Below are 27,634 nucleotides of genomic sequence, written 5' to 3'. Positions count from 1 at the left end.
GTCCCGGGGGCAGACAAGACGGGACAAGCGAATGGGAATCGGGGAAATCCGGGAGGGTTGGCAACCGTGCTTCTGATTCGTGTTCTGCGAAGAAGATATGAATTTTCTGAGAATCAGGTATGTTTCCTAGCCATCGTACTGAACAGGATTTCGGAGCAACAATGGATAAGAACATTTCATGTCTGGAAGGACTGTCTTTGAACAAGTTGTAGCATGCTCTCAATTTAGGCAACCATAGATACGTGAGCTCGTAAGAGTGCAGTTACGAGGAAGGTTCAACATGTTTTTTCCATTGAATGATGCGATTTTTGAGCTCAGTCGGAAAGTTTTTGAGCTATACCAACTTGTTATGTCGGGTTGGATCACTTAAAATTCCCGGTTTATTCGAAAATTCGCTATTGTATACAGAGCTGAAAAAGTTTAAAAACTACTGAGCATAAATTTCACATTCAATTGGCATTTTTGAGCTAAGAAATTGTCAGTAAAATCAGTTGTTTTGAATGTACGCAGAGAAATGGATTGCGCAGAATATTGACTGTTTTATCATTGTGACTATTTTGTAGTCGATGCCAAAATGTGAAATCTTGAAATAAAACAATATCATTTATAATATTTTTAATAGTTCCAAAATGTGTTTACAAGTTATTCAATGTGAAATACTAGCAGACAGTAGAAAATGTGTGCTTCAACCATCAGAAAAATACTTAATTCTCTTCCAGAATTAAATTACAACATTTTATCATTTTTATCTCACAGATAGTTGTTAGTGTTATAATTATTAGAATGACAGATTAAAATGAAAAATAAATTACCACAAGAGTTTTTTGGAAACTATGATCCTGGATCAGCAAATGGAAAAAGAAGAAGGATACTTGAAGAGGTGATCTAATTTGAATATCTGGGAGTAACAATTACAAATAAAAAAAAAGGATTTCAAGAGATGGGAAAAAGAATTTGAAAGGAAAACAAAGCTACAGAAAACTGCAATGTAAAACTACAGATTATATAACAGTTTTTCGGCCAACTGCTTCGAGCTATGGATATTATTGAAAGAGGCTGCAAATAAATTGAAAATGTGGGAGTGAAAAATATTTGTGGAGAAATTCATATTCTGATGAAGGAGTCTGGAGAAGAACGAATGTAAAAATAAGAATCGTTTGCGATCAACCATCTATTGCTCAAGTGCACAAAGAGTTATGGCTGGGACTAGCGTGCCCAGACGTCCGGATAAAGCCGGACATAGATAGGCCTTTTGTAAGGCTTTTTACATTTCGCAAACGAGCGTGGTCGAGCGCAAGCGACGAGAGTCGAATATCGGTCGCTCATGCAGGCCCAACTGCCGCCCGTCCCTCGTTTTCTAATCACTAACTAAAAGAACGTTGATTTCAAGAAGCTGTTAGCTCATAAAAAATGAGTAGCCTATTTCAAATCAATGATAAGTCAAGATTGCTTTTCAGAATTCCTAACAAGTTGTCAATATTACTTTTTTTTATCCCAGATAACGCAAACGTTGAAAGAGCTTTCTTAATAGGTCAGCAATGGACGAAAAACGTATGTCGACACTGTTGCCAAAATGTTGGTTGTAGAATTTAAATTGAGATGTAAGGATTTTTATAAATAAATTTTGAAAGAAATGAGCTCTTAAAGCAGGTTTCGGTAAACCAAAAAATATAAATAATTATTTTTTATTGTGTAATTCAAAGGGAAGAAATTTTTTTGTTCTATAGTTTAAATTGAAGAGAAGAAGTTTTTGCTTATTTTTTTTCAGTTAAGAAAATCTTATCATTTTTTTATTGTACCGTTTTAATAATTAGGTTTGGCCACCTGGCAACCTTAGCTGGGATACGTCTTCTGAAAAAATATTTATAGAATACAGCAAAGGTAGGTAAAGGAGGAAAGACAAATAAGGAATACCAAAGAAGAAATGGATAGAAGACGTAAAGATAGATATAAAAAAGTTTGTTATGAATAAATAGGGGCAAGAGGCAAAGGACAGGATCAAATGGAAAAATTTAGTAAAAAAGATAGAGCTAACAATATTAAGAAAGTTGGGTCTTTTTGCTCTATATATGATCCTGAAACATCTAGATCACCTATTAGCTAATAGCGAATCCTAAACGAGAACGATATTTCAATGAAAGTAATTTTTCATGATATTTAATGTTTATAGATGTTTATTCAGTTGTATAATTGATTCTAGATATTAAATAATTGTTATTGAGCCGTTATTTACCCAAGTACAAGGCTTTTACATTCAAATTTGATACTTATGAGAACTTATGTCGTAAAGTACAAAAACTGCAAGCCTAAGTAACTCGAAAACGAAATAACCAATCATCTGATATAATACTTCGATTAGTAAACTGGATCGGGATCATTGTGGCAGAATTGTGTGTTGGCGAACTGGTGGGATGGAATATGAATTGTAATATCCCACATGGAACAAAGTACGAGGCATATTTTTGAAGTAAGTACCGTTTTGCGATTCCGCCGGCGCAACCCCAAGGTCTACACACAGATGCCATTACAGTCTGATTCTTCATTGTATACGTTATTTACTGAGGGTTTAAGATGCCTCCGACAATCGTGAATCCCGCCGATTGTGAAGTACGAGCTGTTATACGATTTCTTAGTGCTAAAGGCGTAATACCGATCGATATTCATCGTGAGATCAGTGGACAAAACATTATGAGTGATGGAATGGTAAGGAAATGGGTGAGAGCATTTAAAGATGGCCGCACAAATGTGCATGATGAAGAACGGAGTGGGCGTCCTTCGGTCGTTAATGAAGATTTGGTGCATAAAGTGGACGAAAAGGTGAATGAAAACAAACGCTTTGCATTGTGACAGAGAACTTGAAATACCGTAAATTGTGTTCACGTTGGGTTCCAAAAAATGTTGAAGAATTTGCACAAAACCTAACGCTTAGGCAGTACATTGACTTTCCTTGAGTGGTAGCACAATGAAGGTGAAGATTTTTTAGACCAAATTGTTACTGGGGACGAAACATTGCTGGGTGGCCTACGTCACACCAGAATCGAAACAACAATCCATGGAATGGCCACATTCATCATCACCCAAAAAAGTAAAGTTTAAGCAAACAATTTCTGCCCGGAAAATCATGGGTCTTATTGTGATACATTGAACAATCTGCGTCGTGCAATCCAGAACAAAAGACGTGGCAAGTTGAGTAAAGGTATCGTTTTGCTGAATGACAATGCCCGTCCTAATCGGACCAAAGATCTCAACAAATCTTTTTAATGGGAAACTCTAGATCATCCTCCCTACAGCCCTAATCTGGCGCCCAGCGTCTACCATTTGTTCCTGCACTTGAAGAAACACCTGGACGGTCAGCGTCTTCAAGACGATAACGAAGTCAAAACAATTGTGATACAGTGGTTAACAAGTCAGGCGGCAGAATTTTATGAGGAGGGTATTCAAAAACTGGTGACACGTTATGACAAGTGCCTCAATATTCACGGAAATTATGTAGAAAAGTAGATTAAGGTACAGGCTTTCATGTAAAAATAAAATTATTGCGATATCTTTGCACTTTCTTTTTTAATTCCAAAACGGTACTTACTTAAAAAATATGCCTCGTAGAATCGATGTTATGTGGCGGTAGAGTAAGATGGTACAACAACCGTTATGGTTCTTCCGATATCAATTGCAGAAGACAGTTATGCGAGGAACAATCAATATTTCATAAATACGCACGGCAGTCATATCAATTTAAGAAATGAAAAATAATTTTACTCCCCGTATAAAATTCCGTAAGCATCTAACAAACCGTCAGTCCACGAGGACGCATCCTCTCCATTGTTTTTGCTATTGATATTGGAAGAAATATAACCTCAAATCCATTATTTTGTTTGAACTATTCGGAATAGGATAATTTTAATCATTCAGATCATAGTTTCCGAAATATGAAATAAATTTTATATGAAATTCCTCAAAGAGTTTTTGATTTAATCAGATAATGTATCACTGATTAAAAAGAATTCTGAACCTTGCTGATATGTTCGCTATGTATTACCAAAAGCTAAGTCTAGGTCATAATCTAGATATATTCTTCACTTTTCTCACGTTTTCCAGCCATATTTCCAGCCAAGCAAAAAAAACTACAGCTATAACCATGAGGAAAGCTATAGAGTACAATTTCCATATGTTACAGAGGAAACCGTGGAGAAAAAACGATAGAGACAGTCCCGAAAACTTGAAAAAGGCCGTATTGATAAAAGGGGCTTCCCAGTGATCGGCATAATGTCCAGTTAGGAAAGCTGAAACAAAATAATTAATTAAAAAAGTGGATACGTTTAATTTTGTTAGTCTATATCGCATTTCAATGTAAAATATGGGTTTTATTTGAAGGCTGGATCCATGTTAATTTTGGTCACAAAACATCGAAAATAAATTTTTTTTAGGTTGGGTTAGGATTCCCTTCATGTTTTTTTTGTAAGTTTGCTTGATTTTCACAATGATTTAATTAGTTTTTTGTTTATAAGACTTTAATTTTTTCTATGAAACAAAATTGATTTTTTTCCTCTTCCAATCATTTACCCAAAATATTTGTTTTCCTTTTTCGATTCTTCTCCTTTTTTTGTTTCTCTCGTGGACATATCTTCTTAAGACTGCTATATTTTTATGTGTTTAATTCTATAATAATGGTTTGGAGTATATTAAGGACAAAACTAAGCAAATATTAGTTATTTATGCAACTAGTGAGTAAAGTATACTTTTTTTCACGAGTGAAAAAAAGTTTCCTTACGCACGAGTTACATACAAAATTTTTTCTACGTCCATAGAATTAAAAAAATTCGACAAAACTTTTATCAATTTTTAATTTGAAATAGTGATATTAAAAGTACAACTGTGAGCATTATTAATTTGAAGTGAAGAAGTTATATTACTATTGGTACTTGATTTGGCAACATGTAACGATTTCAAAGAAATAACATCATCTATAGTTGTATCAGTTCTTATTGGATTATTGGTAAAACGTGAACATTTACAATGTTGCTTGAAGTCGAACTAGTTGTTCCCGTTAAAATTTTTACTGCCGAATCCATTTTGTTTTTTATTGAGTCGTCCACGTAACCCTCCGCAACTGTGTTGGATTTCCACCCACCGTGCTTCTTTAGTTGAATTATATCATAACCGGAATCCACTAATAGAGGTGCCCAAGAGCGTCGAAATGAATGCCCAGTGTAGTTTTTCGGATTAGATAAATTCAAATATGTTATGAAAAGCGAGGGAATTTTTGAGAAGGTATTGATACCTACAACTTGGGTTTTGCATTTGCATTTCTATACTGCAAAAAGAAATGATCTGTTTTGACATTTGTGGGTCGTTGGTTGTTATATTTTTTATAAATGTTTACCAAGTTTGGTAATTATTGAGTTTAGGTTGCATACGCCCGATTTCCTTGAAATTTTAGTATATTATATAGTTTTTTCTGCTGAAAAAGAAGATATATTTTGTGTAAGAGCCTAACCTAATTTAACCTAACCTAATCTACCCTAACCTAACCTAACCTATCCTAACGTAACCTAACCTATCTAAATTTTCAACCTCAAAAAAGTATGTGAAGGAATAATTTCAAGGAAATCGGGCGTATGCAACTTAAACTGAATAATTACGCCGAGTTTAATTTATTGTTTAATTTATTTCACCAATAACAGTAATTCCACGTTGAACATGAGTTTTTTTATCAGATACTGTGATAATTAAAACATTTCCGGTATTATTAATATCATTACACTTCATTTTATATAATTCCTCTCTCCGCAGAGCTCCTGTGATTCCGAATATTAAAGCAACCTGAACGATGTTACAAATAATATCTAAGCGTACATTAAAATTTTTTGCTGTCACACCTTTTGCACGAGATAATGATCTTCTGGAGCTTGCAACAGAAACTTATTAATTTCTTCACGGACAAATGTTTTACATTTTTGGGTCTATAGCCAACTGATTTATTCTTCAATTTTGCAATGAATTTCGAGTATTTACTGATGTCTGTGTCGTTATTTACCATAAGGGTGCCTTTCAGTTTTAAATAAGTCGACCAAAGTGTTGAAGACTTCCAGATTTTGGATTTAGTTTCAAAGTAAGCTAGTAACACTCTTTCGGTGAAGCTGTTTATACCTTTTTTAGTACGATACTCCATAAAAGAATTATATTCCTTCAAATACTGGTTACTCAATTACTCAGGAAGAAGATTCATAGCTGCAGTTGCCGATTCAACAATATCTTCTGGTGTGCAGTTTAAACTTTCTTTACTATTACTCTCCATCACTAATAATAATACTACACTCCTTTTAAGTAGACACAAAACGGATTTTCTTGAACAAAAATCAAGAAGTAAAAGTGTGACAGTTTATCGGAGAAACGAATTGACATGAGAAAGAAAGCCCAATATTTTGATAAAACAATTTTATAATTGCGTTAAAAAATGACACGTTACAGCACGTTTTTTTAACGCAAAAGCGTGAAAAAATTAATCGCTACGGTACTTTTTTTCACGCTTTTAGACCGATTCAGAAATTACATGCTTTATGAATGCAAATGAATGAAAAAAAATGTGAATATTATAATAAAAATAACGTAGAAAAAATTGTTTACCTACTTGTTTTCATTACAAGGTTGTGTTTTTATGAATTAAACAAAACCCCCATCGCAAAGAAAAAACATAAAAAATTATTTAAATAACACCATATGAAAATGAATTTCGTAAATATTCTATTTTATCGATATTAAATCAAGATTAAAATCGTCTTTTATATTGTTGAAACATTTATTAATTTGACTTTTATATTCATTCAATTTGGCTCATATTACTGCTTAGGATATTAAACTACTATCCAAATTAAAATATCAAGTAATAAGTATATATCGTATAAAATTTTTGGTTTTTACTATGAAATAAATTTAAATTTAATAATAATTCGAGAATATTTAAATTTGCAGAAAAAAATGACAGCATTTCCAACAGTCAGACTTGAGAAAACTCCATCTTTATAGATACTATCAATTGTTCAAAAGTAGTTTAAATTACTAGTAAGCATATGGTTCGAATTGGTGAATAAAATTAATTTTATTATTGGTTGCTGGTTTCATGAAAAACACTTGTTTACTCACTGAAACTGAGCATTTCCCACGTGGCATTACACACTCCCCAGGCAGCCGATATCACATAGAAGATAGCTGGGTCATCTTCGCTCGGTTTTAACACGATAAGAACCATAAAAAGACAACCATGAAACGCGAAACCAACACCTAAAATATAATCACATTAAAATAATTCTGTCGGCGAACAACTATCGTTCTGGTTGGCCAAAAAAGAATGTCGCAGATACTTCTGGTAGAAAAAATTGGCATAAAAGTGTTTGGAAAAAGACCGCTTAAAATATTTTCATGTTTTATAAGTGTTTCTATCAATACGTGATGAGGTATACTTTGCGCGATTATTATACAATGTGTTCCCGGATCTCATAACTATAAACTCTAAATAATAAAGTCCCTTCATCCATCCAGGGACACAGTATATGTCCCTATCTATTCAACTCCGTGTTCTTTGATTTCCTGGTGCGACCCAATTGCCTATTTTATTAGAAAATGTGTCTTTGCATTCAAATTGTTACCATTACATCAAACGATTCTAGCCTACAAACTTTAAATCACATCTCTGCCCTTGACCCTTTTATGAATCATTTATCTTTACATCTGCAATAGTAGTTAAATTTGAGCAACGTAGGGTGATTAAATACTTGGTAATGGTAACAGAGAGAATTAGACATATCACAGAAAAGATGGAAAATTTTTTTGAAAGATACCAAGTTTATTGAAATCGGTTCAGTTGTTTTGAAGATGAACTCTTGAGGCGTCGGTGAGTAAAACTTGCCCCAAATTATATCAGTCAAGGCTACTAATTCGTTTTTTATATAACAATTCGATTGTTAATTTTTTATAGCCGCCAAATTAGGTTTTAAGCAATCTATTACCAATTTTTTTATGTATTTGAATGTTAAACTTAATATATGTATAACGAACAGCTAAAATAAGTATGTGCGAAGCAATATTAAGACCGTCAGCAATAGTAAGACGCTGAGAAAGATTTATGGTGGAATTTAAAGAGATGGAATTTACAGAAGAAGAATAAACAAAGAAATATCAGAATTGTATAAGCACCCAAGTATATCCCATATAATTAGAGCATAGAGAGAAATGGTTAGGGATATACTGTCAGAATGATAGAAGATGGATGGGTAAAACGTGGAGAATTTGGAAAAAAGTTGAAGAATATCCAGAAAAAAATATAATTTAATGTAGATATGCTACAATTGAAAAGGAAAATGACTAGATCTCTAGATCTTTAATACCGTGATGCCACACATATGTGACATCCTTTCGTTGTGATGCCATGACAAGTCATCAAAACCATCCTTTCGTACAACGGCGTACCGTAGGTACACTAATGAAATTGTGTCTCCTACTGTCCCAATTCTAGTATCATAGAACTAGTCCTTAACAAAAAATAAAAATTTACAGTACGCTTTTTTCAACAGGAAAGCGGAAACCTCCAAAAATTTCGTCATGGGAATACTGTTGGAGGAAGTTAGAAGAGATTTGAGAATAGTGGGAGCGAGGGACTGGTAAAATGAGACAAAAAACATAAAAAATTGAAAAACTCGAAGCCCGGGACCAGATAGGTCTGATTAAAACTTTATCATCAAATTAACTTTGAACTGTTGCACAACAATGATAGGAATTAAATTTTTTTCTCTCATTTTTAACCATTTTTGAGTATATAATAATAAGTGTCTGCTTTTTTAGTATTTATGGTTGAGAGAGAGTCTAAATAAATGAAAAAATTTTAATCGTATACTTTGAATTTGTTACTTTTTAGCTTACCCACAACGTAATATCTTCGGACAGATCTCAGCAGCATGCTGAGCGTACAAGCTGCTACTGATTGTAGTAACCCCATTCCCAAAAAAACAAAATTCAGTCTATTTATTCCTAAAGTGCAAACAACGTAAGACTGAAACAAAAAACATTGCTTTATATGACTACTAATGGGTTTTCCAATAAGGACTTGACAATTTTGAATTTAGTTTGTGAACGCACCTTTTCACTTAACATCGAACTGTCACTGTTAGTTTATTCAGTAGACATAACCTGTTCATCATGGTGAAGTACACGAGCGAACAACGTCTGCAAATCTTGAAAATTTACTACAGAAATTCGGAGTCGGTGGCCGCTACTTTAAGAGCGTTAACTCCGATTTTCGGTCGTAATTATCGACGTAGTAGACAGGCAGTAACAAGTTTAGTGAAAAAGTTTGAGTCTACATATTCGTTGTATGATGTTGCCGTGCCAGTGAGACTACGGGTTGGTCGAAGTGTCGAAAATATCGCTGCCTTTAAAACGTACGTAGCAAATGATCGAAATCAGTCAAATCCATGGCGTTCTCATCGCCAAGACAACTTTATGGCGAATATTGAGTAAGGATCTTACTTTACATCCATACAAGATCAGGCTCACACAAGAATTGAAGCCGATGGACCATTCGAAGCGACGTGCGATCTCCGATTGGGCTCTGGAAAAGATGCGCCAAGATGATTATCGCAAAATCATCTTCAGTGACGAAGCTCATTTCTGGCTCAATGGGATTGTCAATAAACAAAATTTGCGGTATTGGGCGGGTCGTTTCGGCAGAAATGTGTGGCCAAGTCATGGAAAATTGAGTCCAACGAAACAACCGCTGCAAACGTGCCCGCGGTGGCCATTGAGCGAAGTCGAGTTCCATTCATATATGTTTTGAATGTACTTCAACCTGATAATGAAGTTTTTGAAATATCTCAAATGGTTTACATTTTATTTTGAAAAAAAGTTGTCAAGTCCTTATCGATCCCATGCCAAAAACATGAATGTGCAAAATTATAGTACGAGATAATTGCTCATTTTTTGTTTTGAAAAAAAGACCATTAGTGTTTGTGCCGTTGAAAGATTTAAAATAAATGTACTCGTTGAGTTCTTGCAAATTCAATTAATGAACATGAACAAGGAAATAAACTGTAGTACTTAGCTAATTAAGAATAAATAAAAATCAAAAATCATTTGTAACAAAAAACATAACAAAAAAACTAACCACTTTTTTCCGAATCATTTTTCGACGCTTTTGGCTCTGGTAATCAGTCCCGGATTTTTTCATTACATTTCAAAGATCTGTAGTAGAACAATTCACTTCCTCAAAATATTGTAATTGGTTCAAAACAAAATTTGTATTGGCTTATCCTTCACAAAGCGAAGCCAGCAAACTTAGCGCCACGGAATTTGATCCATGTTAAAAGACTGTGTTCGGAATATCTTAAAATCAAAAAAGTCAGATTTTTGTCGCGGTCTTGTCCTTGCACTATGAACAATTTGTGTCCAATCTTCTGCAGAATACACCGGAACATATTTCGCTTTTACTTCTATTTTTGAATGTACTCCATTTCTGTGTGACCGGTTTAAAAAAATTTATAATCTACTTGATTTCGAGTACATGACAGCAAAATGGAGTTTTTTTTGTTGGAGGTCACAACAGTCGGAGCCGTCAGGAGATTTCAACTAATCCTCTTTTTCCTCGAGCTTCCTCCCAAACATAACAAAGAGCATCTTGGTTGGCTAAGCTGTAAACTGTCAAATTGCCGATGGCTAATTGTTATCGGCCATTTGCACAATTCCTTTTGTTGTGGCACTCACGTTTTTTAGAAGCAAATATTTGTAAAATTAAATGCGAAAGTCCTACTTCATATTTCACAACACATTCACTTGAATTTATCCAGTTTTTTGCAACGTGAAAAACACGAAGGTGCAATATTCACAGATATATACCTAGTCTGCAATTCCCAAAGCACGAAAATGTTACATTCAGGATTATATGTAAAGCTCAAAATAGATAATCACTAAACCGACACTTTCCGATCTATCTAAATAAATGTTCGCAACGTCAAACTCGCGAATGTGGTATTCAGATAAATTAAATATAAGACTTTACAACGCCGAATTCACGGAACCGGCACATTCAGATATTTTGAATAATTGTTTCCAAAGCCAAAAACGCGAAGCTGTCACATTCGTGGAGAGTTCTTGGTGAAATCCACTGGAGACCTTTTGGAGAATTGGCGTGACTAATATTGGTCATTTTAAGACTTATAGTGCACTCAGGTCAAACGAATAACGGTCAAAACGATTCATGATTTTGGCATGGGACCGACGATATTTTCAAATTACTACCTTGTATAATATACGAGGGCGGTTTAACGATAGAAATACAATACTTTCGCGACGGTGTTTATATGGTTAGTTTCCACCATGTTTCTAATGTCATCTGTCAAAATTTCACGTAAATTTGACAGAGAGATTTAAGTGTGTGAAGTAAAAAGAAGATGTGAAAAGTTAAACGACCCTCGTATAATAAAGATTTTAGCTAAGAAATTATATATTTACCTTGCTGAAACTAGCATACATGAAAGCTTGTTCAATTCCTATGAAAACAGCTAAAGGTGCAGCCATTTGCAGTCTTATATCTCTAAAGCTCTCCTTTACTGCCCTTAAAGCTACCAATATACTTCCCTTGTCCATAGAATTCTTAATAAAAAGGAAAAAATCGTTTTTTTTTTATTTTTAAGATGATAAAACAAAAATTACAAGTAAAAAATGTGGAACAACCTCGCTAATTGTAATTGTATTATGAAGCAATAGAAAGTACAAAGGGAAACCGGAAAGTAATGTTGTTTTCTTAAATTAAATTCAAAAGAATACTTTTTTATTTTAATAAATAATGTAATTATTATCGTTATAAGAAATATTTTACCAAATTTTCAAAGCTGGACCGATAAAAATCAATTTAAATATCATCTAAATGCCACTAGAAAATGTTATAGCAATAGGAATCAATGAAAACCAGAGGGTGTTTATCCGGTGAGTATGGTGGGTTCTTTCCAAAGTCTAGAATTGTCGCGTTGCAGAATATCGCCTTTTCTGTTGAAGTACCGTTAACTTTTCGATTAAAGATAGATTTACTCTGTCCAATTGTTTATAATAATGATCTGTATTAACCGAATGTTCAGGTTTTCGCGTGTAATCCACATAGAAGCCCGGCTTTGTATGGTGCAATTGGCTTTGTTTTGTTCTCGAATAGGTCATGAGGGATCCAAATAACTGCTTCGCTTATTTTCCTAAGGTTGGTAAGGGTGTTTGAGAACCCCTCGATTGTCTGACATGAATTTTCCTCGAGTTCCGCCTTAAGCATGTCGTGTTCTAATATTTTTGGTCTTCCCATTCAATAAGAGTCAGATATATCAAAATTACCTCATCCGACCTTAGAGAATCATCTTTGGCAATCACGAAGGCACTTACAACATCATGTTTTGTGGTACTACCCATGCGAAATTCAATAAGCATAACATTATTGTATATGGCTGACCATTTTTCATTTTCAAATCTCTTTGGCAAGATTTGAAAGTAGATAATAAGCTAACAAATTATAATAAAATATCGACATGTGCACAAACGACATTACTTTCCAGTCTGTCCAGGATAAAGACTTTTCGGTCATGATCTGAATTTTCGGAAACTAAGGTGGATTTGTTTATAGTTTTTGTATTTTGAAAGTGATTTATTTCTCTTAAATGACCAATTTCCACGAGCAGCGTTATTGATCGATGAGGTTTGCAGTTTTTATACTTTTCTGCATTTCAGCATAAAATAGTTATTTGTATACCAAGGACTGAAAGTGATACTCTGATGGATGAGTGTGAAAATTGCGAGACGAGTGAAACGAGGCGAGCAACAGACGAGTCCAACAAAGTAGTATTTCAGCCGCGGCGTACACAACTTTTTTTTGACGACGCATAAGATCCAAAACTTTTTCAATTACACTGATGAAAGAAAATAAATAATAGAGAATTATAAACATTTTATTTATAATTTTTCCTAGTGACACCACTTCATAAAGTGCTCGTACTGTTTTTAGTACCTTGCACGAAATTTATCCGGCAACGAATTAAGAACGGCCGCATTGTTTTCTTCGATGAGATCAGGTGGCGTGGATTCGAGTAACTTCATCGCTGATGTTTTCTTTTTCATCATTATTCATTAATTTAGACAAAACTTTGGATAAAACAAATAATTTCAGAAAATTAATAATTTAAGGTTTTGCAAAATCATCGAAGTGAAACTATCAACTGTCAACATTGAAGTGGCCTACTCCAGAGCGTCCCGAAAGTGTTTTGCAGTACGGAACTGTCACTTTCACTACATGGAACACTCAAAACGCAACTTTCCGTATGTAAATGCATAAAGAACGAACAACTTTCAGACGGCGTCGTCTAAAAATGGATTATTGGTATTAAACTTTAGTGTAAAATCCGTGTGAGGGAGAAATCGTTATTAACTGCTCAATAACAATTATTTAACATCTAGAATTTACTATACAACTTAAATAGTGATAAAAATCAAAAGTTCTTGTGGATCATGTTTCAAATTTGAAATTTCCACCGAAAATTAAACCAGTAAAGTGTGATCTGAATCTCGTTCTGGGTTAGGATCCGCGATCAGCTGATAGGTGATCTACCTGAATCCGAGTTATAGTTTCCGAAAAGTCCTATATTTAGGTTATATCCCTATCTTAATACCTGATATATAACTTGTCTTCTAGTGTCCAATCCAAAGATAGCTAAAACCATTGCTACCCCACACATTACGCCATAAACTGTCACTAAAATGTTTGTTGTGTGTTCGGGTAAAATCCTAAATCCTGATTCTATTATAGATGATGAATTCAATGAAGAACTACTAACTGGACACGCCTGGGCACCGCACAGTCTTCCATCTTCCGATTTATCAAAAATGTCGTCCAAAATACTATTAGAATCATAAAGATTGGAAGAACTGTAATCTGTGCTATTTTGGCAGTATGGTAGTTGGTAACTGGTGTTATAAGTACAAACCTAGAAATTGTATACAAATATATAGGATATTATCGAATTCCTGGTGGACAAATATGACTTTCAAAAACATTAATTTTGATAAGCTGTAAGTACGAGAAAATTTACTATTAGGTACGACCAGAAGGGTGGTTTAGCTTTTAATTTCAATATAAAGGTTCTCTGCATTACAATTTTCTGTTTTTTACAATATATCTCATAGTTACATCATCGTATACAAAATTGTGTTATTATTCTACAAAAAAGGATCATAACGTTTTTTTATTCGAAAACCTCTCACTATTTGAAAGATATTGGAGGTTAACAGGGCCTGATTTAGATTTATAAGGCACCGGGCTAAAATAAAGACGGAGCCCCTTTAAGGAATTCGGATTAGCATCCTTAATTTCACGCGCACGCTTTCCCGTGAGTTACACGTTTAAAAAACAAATACAATTTTCGTTTTTGATTGCTTATTTGTTTTGCATAGGCTAAAAAGTTAGATGGGATGAATTTTTTGCATAAAAAAATAACATCAAAAACATTCTATATTCTATATATTCTATAGCTCCCCAAGCCCCTAGCTTAATCCGGCCCTAGAGGTTAAAGTTAAATAATTTTAAGACTATTCCATTTTAATTAATACATTTTCTCACTTGTAAATTAATGAGCTTTATGGAATTGACAATATTATTTTTTGTAAAATGAGACAGTGTATGGCATAGTATACAATGTGTTCAGTACCATTTTTGACATTGCAACGACAGAACATTCCGAAGAAAACCTTCCAGAAATGCTTCTACACCTTCCAGAAATGCTTCTACTCATGGAAATAAAATTGGAATGAAGACATTGTTAATCAAGAGATACTAATTCAAATTTTTCATTTCCTTTTCTTTGTTCACTAAAAATAATTAATACTTACATTAGATTCGACAGTAGAATTTGTAGACACAAGAACATTGGTATTGTTCAAGCGAAAAGTGTGACTTATAATCATTGCTGATAATAAAGACCCCAACATAAGTCCAATATCATGTGAACCCTGAAACGATTAAAAAATATATAAGGTTTGTTGCAACGCATCAAAAGAAACAAAAGTCATCACAAACAAAATAAACAGTATTATCACGTTAACGAATTAATAACAGGGATTTAGATCGGGAAGGATGATACGCAGGATAGCCGGAAAACCCCTACTGGACAGAGAAAGAAGTGAGAACATCAGAAGATTGTGCAAAATAGATGATGTCAACCAATGAGTTCTACCAAGAAAGAAAGAAAGAGGTGGAGCGACAACCTTTAAGCAGGATAGGAAGCAAGGATGTCTGCGCCTAATACACGCATGAAGAAGAAGCATCAAAAAAACCGTCCATGGTACGGTGACGATTCTGCGCAATAGAGTTTACGTGTTCCAACCGGGTAGTTACTGTTATTCGATTCTATTTTCTGTTCTAACTGACTTCTGAACCATTTCCGATACTAGGTTGATAGACAGTACCGTGCATAGCCGGAGATTGTGCAGAAAATATCATTTAAACGCTTCCAAGAACGGTTCAGGTTGGAACAAACCTTTAGTGACTAATATTCTTTTTAGTATTCAAATTTTCAATATATATTCTTTCAACTCCTTTTAATTTATTCTAATTATCTCAATATTGTTGAGAATCTTCTATTTTATCTTTTACATGTCTTGTCTTAAGACATTCCAGTTATCGTTTCCTGACATGAGAACAGAACGGAATAATAGTCTGCAGCTTCACTTTTTGTTCTAATAATTTAGTACCACATATTAAAGCATTTTCTACATTTTGCGAAATTAAATGTTTTAACTGCTTCCTAGCGACGAAGATTCACACTTACATACAAAGAAATTGCCAATGCCTGTACGTGGAACAGCGTCCTGTACAGATTCATATTTAAGTTCACTTTTCATAATTTTTTCGTATTTTTTGATCATATCACATCCACAAAGGTAACAGAAACACTTTGAGTCGATATAAGAATATTTTTAAAAATTGCAAGTGCAATCACAACACAAAATTAAGTGACTAGCTGAAAGAGCTCATTACTGCCACCATACACGAACTCCAAAACTAGAATAAATTTTGAGAAAAAAATTGAAGATTTGAGTTCTAGACTTCAAAATACGTTCCAAAATCCAACTAAATTTGGTGTTGCGGATCGAGGACTGAAAATAAAACTGAGTTTCATAAAATGCCAACGTTTCCATCTCTTATTTGATCTTTATCGATGCTCTGTGTCATATGTGTTGTCGATAGCTTTAGAAAACCCAGTTGAAGATGTCATTGTTGATATTATTTTATTTTAATTTTAGTTTTATGAATTTCTGAAGGGATCTAATCATTCTCATCGAGGAAATATACATAGAATCAAATATTAAGAATACGTACCTGAAACGCCCTCGCCGTTCTTCGAATAATGACGGTTCTTCTGGTTATCCTTCCATCATCGTCTTCCTCGTGAAACAATCCGGTGATTTTATGTGACAGAATAAGAAGAAAAGATATATTGGCGCAATACAGTACACCCTGTATTATTCCTAGTAAAATATAAACTGGGATTGTCACGAATACGGTGTTGTACATGTGAGAGAGATAGAAAATCATCATTAAACCTGTAAAAATGAATCTTAAAGTAATACAAGGTTCACTAAGACGCATTTGATATGCTAATTTTGAGGACGTTCCCAAGGGCGATTCATGATCAACTTATCAAATTATAAAAATCGAGACAAACCCGAAAAAATTGCGAAGATTAACTGTACTAAAGGTCAATGCCTTTAATAACATGTACAACATTAGCTTGAAATGATATTTCAAGTGGAAAAATAGGGCAAATTTAGTTTGATTTTTTTTTCAATTCACGAAATTAAAAAAAGTGATATTTTAAGAACATAATGTATATTTATAGCAGTGCCTTATCAACGAAGTTATTACAATTTGCTTACACGTCTTATAATATTATTATTTTTCATGGATTTGTAGAAAACTTCCGTACAAAAGTTTCGTTTCAATCCAGTCCGGATTTTCCTTAAAGAGTTTCCGATGAATACTCATCAAACACCAGCCCAGTCAGTTTGTACTATCCATTGTACTTCTCAGCTAGGTTTTACCCTTCGAAGGGTACTTAAAATGCCTAGTTGCAGGGAAAAATGTTAGTCTCATCTTAAAGTACATCCACTTCAATGTCCTTCCAAATCCTTCCTTTTTCACAGATTATAGTACAGATCTAATTCTGAAGATACGAGGATGATCCCAGAAGTACTTAGCCTTACCTAGAGATAGGCCGTAGCAACTTAAAAATCACCACTATTTTAGAAAGTACACAATCCATGCAGTATATGTTTCAAGTTTGAAGACGTCATGTTGTTTAGTGTTTGTTTGGAAGACATAAATGGTGAATGTTTTCTATGAATTTGTAAACATGGAAAACATAGGTCAGAAGGCAAACACCGTTCAATCTGCAGGCGTCGGTTTTTTGGGATGCGTGTGGGATAATTTTCATTAATTATCTTGAAAAAGGAAAAAGTATCAATGGCGAGTATAATACGAACTTATTGCAACAGCTCACACATCAGTTATTGTAATAGCCAAAATTAATGAGTTAAAAATTGAATTGCTACCTCATGCACCCTATTCGCCAGATGTAGCCTGATTGGACTATTTTCTGTTTCCAGACTTGAAAAAATGGCTCAGTGGTCAAAGATTTTCCAACAAGAGGAAGTGATGTCGGCAGTTAATGGCTATTTTGAGGAGCTTGACGATTCTTATTATGTTGTGGACAATTCCTTGAAGTGGGAGTTACATATGGCCACCTTAACTAAAAAAATAAAGTTCCTGTTGTTTTGCGCTGGAATCAGTTTCCAATGAACTGAACTTATCAATCTTCTTAACAGTCTATTATGCCTTTATTGAGTCGCATCTCCTATATGACCTTCTCTTCTGGGAAACGTGTGGTGCGTTAGATATTTACTCGAACTAAACAGCAGGGCTCACTGCAGGGACAGAGATCGTTGCACGGCTATCCACTTAGGAACGCGGAGCACGACCTTTACCTACTCACCTACTTCACTTCTGAATTAATTAAGGGCTCAATATTTCACAATACGAAAAAATGCACAATCACTTGCCAATTGAAATCAAATCGAAATCATCTTTTCCCGCATTCCGCAAAAAAGGAGACATATCTACTGGAAAGTGTCTTCTACTCTGTAAACGACTTCTATTCTAATAATAATATTTAATTTCGAACACGCTGCATATTGGTTTAATTTTTGCTATGGACTATACTAATTATACCAATAATTTTGTTACTCATTGTGGTTTTCTTCTGTATATTGAAATTTTATTTTATTTGTTTTATTTTTATTTAACTATTTTTGTTTTTCAGTTTTTACATGCTTTTGCCTACAAATTGTAATATTTTTTTGACAATAGAGCATTTATCTCTTTTTCTCTCTCTATAAAAAGGGTATCGATCTTATTGAACATCGCTGGGAAAAGTGTATAGAGCTAAAAGGAGATAGGATAAGCCAGGTGTATTTTTTTGAGATACACTAACATTCAATGATGAAGTTGAACAGTCAAGGTAAGGGATGATCAACGACAGTCTTCAGTATTCAATCGCAGTCTTAGATGTCGGATTACTCCTGTGTATATGCTTTTGAACAATTCGTGAAACTGTCAACTCAACGCCGAGTATCTCCACGATATCATGCGATTTTTCAAGGATTTCACCAATATTATAATCAAATCCATATTTTTACTAGGTCAAACCTTTACAATAGGTTACAAAATCGCAGAATATTTTGTAATCATGACTAAACTTTTTATGAAAATTGGTTTATTCCTGCAAGCTGAACACTCACACATATCCTTCTCTTGTGTTGTAATTAAGTTTCTTATTTCCGGTAATTTGCTAGCTTGATTGACTACAAGATTTAGTTTGTGCCATAAGCAATTTATTTTCTCCTTTTCCAGCTATCTTAGAGCATCCGTAACATCCAACTCATTATCTACTGAATGGCTCTGATCAACTGAACAATTTTTTCATCATTGAAATAGTTCTTTCTAGAATTGCAATAATTCCAGCAACAAAATTCAATAGCGATCGTTTTTCGCCCATCGCTGGGTACGCCCATGTGTATCTCTATCTCTTACTTTACATAAAGTTAATATTAAAGATAGAGAAAGGTTAGTAAGTGAAATTGATCATTCTCAATCTCACTTCACTCACATCTGATTGGCGTTTTATGCATATAGTTGATATTAAAGATCCATTAAGAATTGAGTAGAGAGAGGGGTATCTATGTTCCTTCTCTCTTTACCAGAAGTTTAGACTCACTTGCTTCCATACCTCTCTCTTTCTCTAACTCTATTGTCGGATCACGAAAAGATTATGGAAAACAAACTGCGCAATGAACAAGAAAAGACTTATCTACACAATTAAACTTGTTACTTTGAGTAATTCCACTTAGATTATTATCTAAATTGGTCAAATTACCGTGGCAAAAGGCAGCAGTGGTACCGGGACTGAGTATTCTCAATATACATGGCGACAGTAAAGTCATTATGGCCGCTATCAGGAAACTACCAGCTACCAAATAAGATCCTCGGTACGCGTTTATTTCTGAAACAGATGAATCGTACCATACCGTAACGGAACTTTGTAGTACCAAAAACGACAACAACGGTACCGACGAAAATAAATGACTGAAACATATTACTATCAAATTAGCTATCAGTATCCTCTTCGTGTAAACTGGACATTCATGTCGACCTAAAAAAAATAAGAAAATATTCTGCAATATACTGAGAACTCAATGTAACAGTGTATCAAATTAAACGCCAATAACAGTAAATTATTTTCGGAATTTTTATGCCTCACAACGGATCCACATTAGTGCCGCCATTTATACTCGTATGTTTTTTAATAATGTGAATTATAACTTATCGTATTAACAAAGTTTGTTTTATATATAATCCTTAGGCTATGTTTATGAATAAGTGAGTAATAAAAACACGAAGGATTCGTAATCCATTGGCGTATCACTTCTTTTAGTACACAATTAAAAATATGTTTTCAAGTTATTTCTTGAGTATTTCCGTATGAAATAATATTTTTATGCATATAATGAATAGAACAGGTATACACATATATTTTACATTTTTTATTATATACTTATAAATACATACTTGGATATTTATGTCGGCGTATTGCGTTAGAGTTTATTTGAGGTTAGAAAATGCCTATTTTTAATATTTGTATTAACGAAAATTAGAGAAAAAATAAACAAAAAGTGTGAATAAAAAAATTTTTAACTTGAATTTCAATGTAAATTAATCGATTTATGTTGATATTTACTTATTCATTTTCGTTTAATAGGTTATAATTATGTACAACGGAATTCTAAGCATAACATATTTATGTTAAGGCGATTTTAAACACCAAAACCCTACAATTTCGCGTATTTTCGAGAGTTTTTGATTTGGATTTTTTGTGTTTTAAAGGCGTAAAGTGGTTTCTGTAAGCCGCCTCCCCACTGGACAAACATTGTTTGCCAAACATTTGTCGAAAATTTACGCTATCCCAACAAACATTTCATGTATGGAAGGAAAAGGGGCCGCTATTTATGTTTGTCTAGAATGTTCCCGTTCTAGATCGAACATTTTTTGTCAGTGACTTCCCCTACCACCTGTTTGGCTTGTTTTAGTGTATTTTGAAGTGGTTTTCCGGCGTAATTTTTGGATGTAAACATTATTGTTTGTATTTTTTTATTGAAAATATTCTGGAGAAAAGTGTGTTGTGGTTTTTCCGCAAAATGAGTAAAGAGTTTTGGAGCCAGGAGAATTTGATGAGGTTAATTAACGTTTACGAAGGTAAACCTTTATTGTGGAACCCTAATAATGATGATTATAAAAACAAAATCAAAAAAAAGGGTTGCATTAGATGATATTGCAAAAGTTTTAGGTGTAAATAATGTCGCCGAGATTAAAAGAAAGATTGAACTCTTCTAGTGCAATATAGACGATAAAAAAAGTTACTAGCAACAAATTGTAATTCCGGGATGGGGGCCACAGAAAAAAAAGCGCCTTATTCGCCGGATCTTGTACCGTGTGATTTTAACCTCTTTCCTAGAGTCAAATTTACATTAATAGAAACAAAATTTGAGACTTTTGAAGCTGTGAAAGAGAAAGCAGCGTGCGTCCTTAAGAAACTAACAGAAAGACTTCCTGCACGGTTACGAACAAAAAAATATTCGCATGGAGTTATCTAGGGATAGAAGAGTGGTATATATTGAAGGTAATAATAAATACTAATATATAAAAAATATATATAAAATGAAAATCAAATATTATATATCAGCAGTCTTGTTATTTAATAACCACACATCGTATAATAAGTTTTGTACAATTGCGTATATTTCTAATCAAACATTTTTTTGTTAACGGTTGTATATTTGTTCATATTTTATTCGCTCCACAGTGAGAGTTATTTTGAGAATAATAAATTTGATAATAAGGGTTAAAATATAAATATATAAATGTAATAGTTGATAATAACGTCAAATAAAAATGATTGAAAAATATTAATTACTAAAAATACAAATGTCCTTGATACATATTTGACATAAAAGGTTATTCAAAATTTTCAAAAATATTACCGATAGGACCACTTTGGTTTCCTCCTCTCACTACAGCCAAGAGTCTTCTAACAGATGTAGCACCAATGGAACTGTTGATTGAATCCCTTCGCCTTATTCCCTGTAAATGAGTGCTAATCAGCTTTTCTGAACCCCCCAATTGAAAAACAGCTATTTTACTTAAAAATCAAATTCATATAATACCTCCACTGTTACTTCATCATATACTATCTTATGAGGGTCTTGTGGATTACTTCTGGCTTTAGTAATTCTATTATGGCCGGAAAATCTATGTAAAATTTTCGTTCTTTCCATTTCTGTAAGGGCATTAGTACACCCACCACACAAATGACCAAGGGCAGGCCCTGAAATGTTGTGAATATAATAATAATGAAAGCATGTTGAGAAATTTTGTTTTTTAAAAGTAAAATACTAATAATAGAGATCAATACAAATTTCAAAAAAGGTTCTCAGTTCACTTTGTGATAAATAGACGTACACTTTAATTAGGACATCACACAGTTGCTACACACACCTAAATTGAGAAAAATAACCGTCTACATGGAAATGTGAATGTTCATTTTTTTACACCAAACAGTATAAAACGTTTCAGTCAGTCAAACTCGTGTAGTGCAGTCTTTGAACATCCACCTTATTTGCTAGATTTGTCTGTGTGTGATTTCTAGTTATTCTAAACAAACATTTACGTCACCACGGAGAATGAATTAGATCAAGCAATACCAAATATTTCATCAGTGAAAGTAAACAACTTCCTAACCTCAAATTTTACTTAATAATACTGGGTGGTTGGTTTAAAAATAAAAATAACAAAGCTAAGTAAGGTAAGAATTGTAGCTTGTACGCAATACAAATGACACAAAACCGATCATGTTGCAAATGCGAAATCTACATGAAAAAATAAGCTGATTTTGAATTGCGCATGCGTTTTATTAAGAAATATTAAGCCACGCATTACATTGCACGTTGGGTTGCATCATGTCAACCGGCCTTTATAAAATTTAATTATTACCTGGTCTGTAGCCCGATTCTCCTCCTTGAGACCTTCCAAGCTCGTGCAAATTCGGTAGGCTCCCCATTTTGTGAAAAGTTCTACATCTGCACTCATTACATAGTAGATCTTTAAATAATCATATAAAATCGTTTTGTATCGACACTTTAGAATTCCGCTTCTTTCCAAACTTTCGAGTCATTTTTTTGAACTTAACCAATAAATTTAGAAATTAGTTTGTATAACATTTTGACTAAATTGAGAATGAATTTTTTATGTACCGGTTTTTTACGTTAATTTTATTTTAATTTTATAACTAGATGAGTATAGGATATAAAAAATGTTTTTTGTACAAGTTCCACTAAATCATCCAGTTTTTTACTAAATGACATATATTATATAAAATGTGCAATTTACATTTTTGAAATCAATGTAAAAACAAGTCAAATAGTTTATCAAGTTAGGAAAATAAAATTCCAATTTTTCAAAGTTACGATGTCAACAATATTTTTTTTTAAATATGAAGCTAGGGTTTTTTTAATATCATTTGATTAAGCCTTTTTGTTCTTTGTAATAAAAACATAAGTAGGTGTAAACATAAGAGAAATTGTTCATCAATATATATAGATTTTCATAACCGAAAAATAAAAAGAAATGTGTAAGCCACTAGATTGAAAGAAATCGACAAATAAATCTTGAATTTATTCCTAATTTGAGACTATTTTTGAACAACCTTTGTATACTCGAATGGTCTAAGAAGAAAATGTGTATAAAGACAATGCTCTATTGTTATAAATATTTAATTTGTTTTTGGTTAAAAATAAACCACATTTTTAACAGAATCTCAATGTCGTTTCGGTAGACATAGAATGATTTTGCGATTTATCATATCGACTTAAAAACTGGTGCAAATTATTAAAGAAACCAATTCGTCACAGACCTTTTTTTATCATGCGTTGTATAATAAATTCTATTTTAACAAAAAAATTCGATCAATGCCAAGGTTGCCATTGAAAAAATATTTTTTTAAATAATATTCGGTGTTATTTCTCACCCAAACTAAATACATACAAAAAATCAACGTGAAGATATCAGCACTTATGACAACAGCCAAAAACTACTACCAATATTCATGGTAGCCCGTAGAAGAACAGTCCTACAAAAATCGGACTTGTACAATACTTTAAGTGCCAAGGTTTCCACCACGGATAATGCACGAGCAACATGGACAGGCCCTGCGTTAGATGCACAAGAGAAACATGGACAGGCCCTGCGTGAAACAGAGGAAAGTACCCGGCGAACTACAGAGGATGCCTGTATAGCCCGAATAAAAAAGAAACAAACAAACCAGTGACGATAACCATACAGGAAGTAGCTACGCACTAGCTGCTAAGAAGACGCCAGCTACAGCAGGATAAGAAACGCCTGAGCAATGGAGTATGCTGCAGAATATGCAGACACTCATAGTAGCACTGATTGCACAACAGGTAAAGTAAAAAGGAGGACAACAGGATCGATAGGTTAAGTTAGGTTATCATAGAATCTATAAAAAATACAAAAAAATGCGAATACCCACTAAGAGGATACCCCAAGACACGGTAACTTCGTAATCCATAAGAAAGTGTCACGGACAGCTGTAAAGAAGGCGAAGGAACACTCCGATTAGATTCTTCCTTGTGGAAGAAAGTTGGAAAGGGTTTACCCGATGCATCGAAGACACACACACACAAATTAAGACGTCCAGACAACCAGGAAGACAAGAGTGTATAGCCAAAGGGCTAACTTTTAACAAAAAGATAAGATTTTCCGAATCTTTCCGAATGCTTGACGCGGCTTAAGGAAAATAAGGTGAATATGTTTTTAAAAAGATGATTTTATAAGCCGGTTGAATGAAGACGACTTTTTTTCGGAAAAGTCAGAGCATTTGAAAAAAAAAGAAAGTGTTTTTCAATCATGACAACGGATCTTCTTACATTAAGGTGAGCACAAATCACAAATGGTTAAAACTCACGAATTGCTCTTCAAATTGATTGACCACCCACCGTATTCACCAAATATGGTCCCCAGCGACTTATTTCTGTTTATTAACCTCAAAGTTTCACTTGCAGTAGAGAGATTTTCGTCAGACGAGAACATTATCGATTACATTTTGATAAGAAAGATGGAAGCATCGTTAGAATAGTGTATAGACTTGGAATAGAAATGATTATAAAAGAATTCTTGTTTCTTAATAGCAAATTTGAATAATTACAACTAAAATATTTTTTTAGCATTGTTATAGTTAAATATCAAAATTAGTGAATAAAGTTCTTTCTATTTACTTGTTTCTAAGTATTTATTTTTATAGAGGGTGTCTCATAAATAATGTCGATTTCAAATGTTCACTTTGTTCATAAAATAAGCATGAAAAAGCCTTAATAAGTGTAAACCTTCGTATTTTATGGCTTCACCCCAACTTTCTGCAAGCTCTTTGAGAACTTGGTAAAAGCATCTTCTGGAACAAATTTTTTCCAAGCAAGAATTTTGTCATTGATCTGAATAAACAGTAATTTGTCGTTGTAAGGTCTGATCCAGGACTAAATGCTGGATGTAATAGGAGGTCAATTCCATCAAATTCTTCGATCTTATTCCGTCTAATTTTTGCAATATGTTGTTTTGTTGCAAGAGAAAATGCTTTCGGTTAACTAAACCTGGATATTTCTCTGATAAAAGCTCATACGATCGCATCAGCTGGAATGTTTACGAACTACAATCTCACTTTAAGACTATTTCTGGTAATTGTTTATTGTCTAACCACTGAATTGATTATCTAATAAAACAATGATGTTTCGTCAGGGTAAGTAGCTGTTTACACACATCTACTCGACTCACGTTTCGCTTAAATCTCGGTTAATTCGACAGCTTTTATATAATTATTCTAAATGGTGATGTATGGTATCTTAAGAAGGTCTAAGGGAGTTTGATCATCGGCGAGTGCTAGCTCCTTTGTTACCAACGCTGTGCCGTTCGCTCATTAATAGTGTCTTTTCTTTCAATTTCACATATTTTCCTTACTACCATGGCTGCTTTAAACTTTTGTTCCCAGTAATGTTTCGACAATAGACGAATTTCATTTTTATAGCACTTCATACTATCCATTATATAACCGTTCTAATTGTCTAATAAAGACAGAGAAAATGATTGAAAGAAAATAAAGAAATTGTAGACTAGAAACTTGTTTAAATTAAGGCGTAGGAAACTGACATTAAATATAAAACATCGTAGGCATTCAACTGGTTGTAATGGTCTTCATATGCGTGAATTATCATGTGCATTACCGATTCTCAAATAATATTATAACATGTTTGAAATATAATAAACCATAATAAAAATTGAATATTATTTTCCGTAATTGCGACTGTTGATATTAGTAGAAACAACTGGGAGGTAAACACAAATATATAATAAAAACTTAAACAAACTTATAATAATAAATATAAGTCGATTGTTTTGACTATTTATCCTATTATTTTAAGATATTAAATATGAAATTCTAAGCAGTATATAAACAAAGTATAAATTAATTTGTATAAATTTTCATAGTTGCCTTGATTTGACCTTACATGGCAAATGTCTTATTCAATCACATTCTAAATATTGATATAAGAACAACATGCGAATCCTATATAAAAATACAATAATTTACCTAATATTTTCACTTATTAGTATCACCCATTTTATACTTTCAACCACTAATTAAATACGAGTTAAATTCGATAATAAAACTCCAGACACGGTGTTGATATCAAAACTAAAAGCAGATTCCGTACAGGATTCTGAGTTGGGGTTGATTCGCTATTTAGCTCACGGTCAGAACGCCTCTCAGATCAATAAAGAGGGGTTGGAGGAGGGGGTGAGAGACACAGGTTGTTGTGAGCCTTGTTTTTTCATCGACTTAACCATGAACTATTTATAGTTACAAATAAGGCTCTGATTTACTTGTAAAGAAGTTACTTGAAATACGATCATATTTTGGGAATCAAATGAGTAAATTTAGGAAAAAAGCACTAAAATTTAGAATTATGCCACGATAAAAAATCAAATGAATTAGCTCGATTTTAAAAGATTCATTGAGTATTAATTTGTACATAGTGCTACCCACGATATTCTCGCTTACGAGACGAGACTCGATACGGTACATTAAATTTTCCTTTGGAGACAACATAACTGTTACGTAATGTTTACCCTTTCGAGCTTTCCAAGATATTGCCACGTGTACTACTAGCATACTAGAATAACTGCCTCTTAAATCTAATATTACCAACAATGGGAACAAATCATGTAACAAATCTAACAATTAACAACCTAATAACTAGCTACGTAATTATTTGCTAGTTGCCATTGTGTTCAAAATGTCCATAAGTCAGCAGTTCCAATTTCTGTTTTTGAAATACTTCGTATTGCCTGTCGTATTCTTTCAATCATATCATCTCTTGGTGTAGATCACATCTTTTATTCGGCCCCACAAATAAGAATCTAAGTAACTCAGGCCTAAACTTCTATATCCCATCCACCTATTAGGGATCTAAAAAATGCTGGACATGTATGGAATAATTTACCATTATGTGGTAATGGCCGAGGGTATGTCTTCTACAAGAAGTGACAATTAGTTTCTTAGAAAGTCTAAATATATTTTTCTATCAACTGTATCGTAAAAAAAATTGCTCAGTTATTTGTCTTCTAGAATTCCGCACAACTCATTTACAGATCAACGACCCTAATGTTGGACCTCCTGCATCCAACGGGGATTCGTTTCGGATCAGTAGTGCATATTATGGCGATTCACTCTACCGTTACTATGAGACGTAGCTTCTTCTGTCCACAAAATTCGTGATTTCAATATCGTCGTTGGAATAATCCAGCCATTTAGCAGCATAAGTTTAACTAACAGTTTAATTTACTGCAAGTAGGCCAATGTGAGAACTTTCGATTCAGAATATGCAA

At 33.5% G+C, this 27,634-nt stretch overlaps 1 protein-coding gene across 2 annotated transcripts; it reads right to left on the bottom strand.

The window, feature by feature from the left end:
* Window positions 1–603: 603 nt before the first annotated feature.
* Window positions 604–26,510, bottom strand: LOC130898779 (protein unc-93 homolog A). 2 transcript variants are annotated; one of them, XM_057808289.1, is made up of 12 exons: window positions 26,337–26,510; window positions 22,673–22,862; window positions 21,847–22,007; window positions 21,664–21,763; window positions 19,503–19,778; window positions 16,391–16,614; window positions 14,902–15,021; window positions 13,686–14,000; window positions 11,497–11,637; window positions 8,914–9,043; window positions 7,141–7,278; window positions 604–4,280 (listed from the first exon to the last, which is right to left on the bottom strand). In XM_057808289.1, the coding sequence occupies exons 2-12, from the start codon at window positions 22,737–22,739 to the stop codon at window positions 4,054–4,056; spliced, it is 1,899 nt and encodes a 632-aa protein (XP_057664272.1). In that variant the 5' UTR covers window positions 22,740–22,862; window positions 26,337–26,510; the 3' UTR covers window positions 604–4,053. The 2 variants fall into 2 exon arrangements, with proteins under 2 accessions (XP_057664272.1, XP_057664270.1); XM_057808287.1 differs by having other exon boundaries at window positions 22,673–22,780; window positions 26,337–26,441.
* Window positions 26,511–27,634: the final 1,124 nt, after the last annotated feature.

This window comes from Diorhabda carinulata, chromosome 10, assembly GCF_026250575.1.
Source record: "Diorhabda carinulata isolate Delta chromosome 10, icDioCari1.1, whole genome shotgun sequence".
Lineage (NCBI taxonomy): Eukaryota > Metazoa > Arthropoda > Insecta > Coleoptera > Chrysomelidae > Diorhabda > Diorhabda carinulata.
This window is presented reverse-complemented; position numbering and strand designations above follow the sequence as displayed.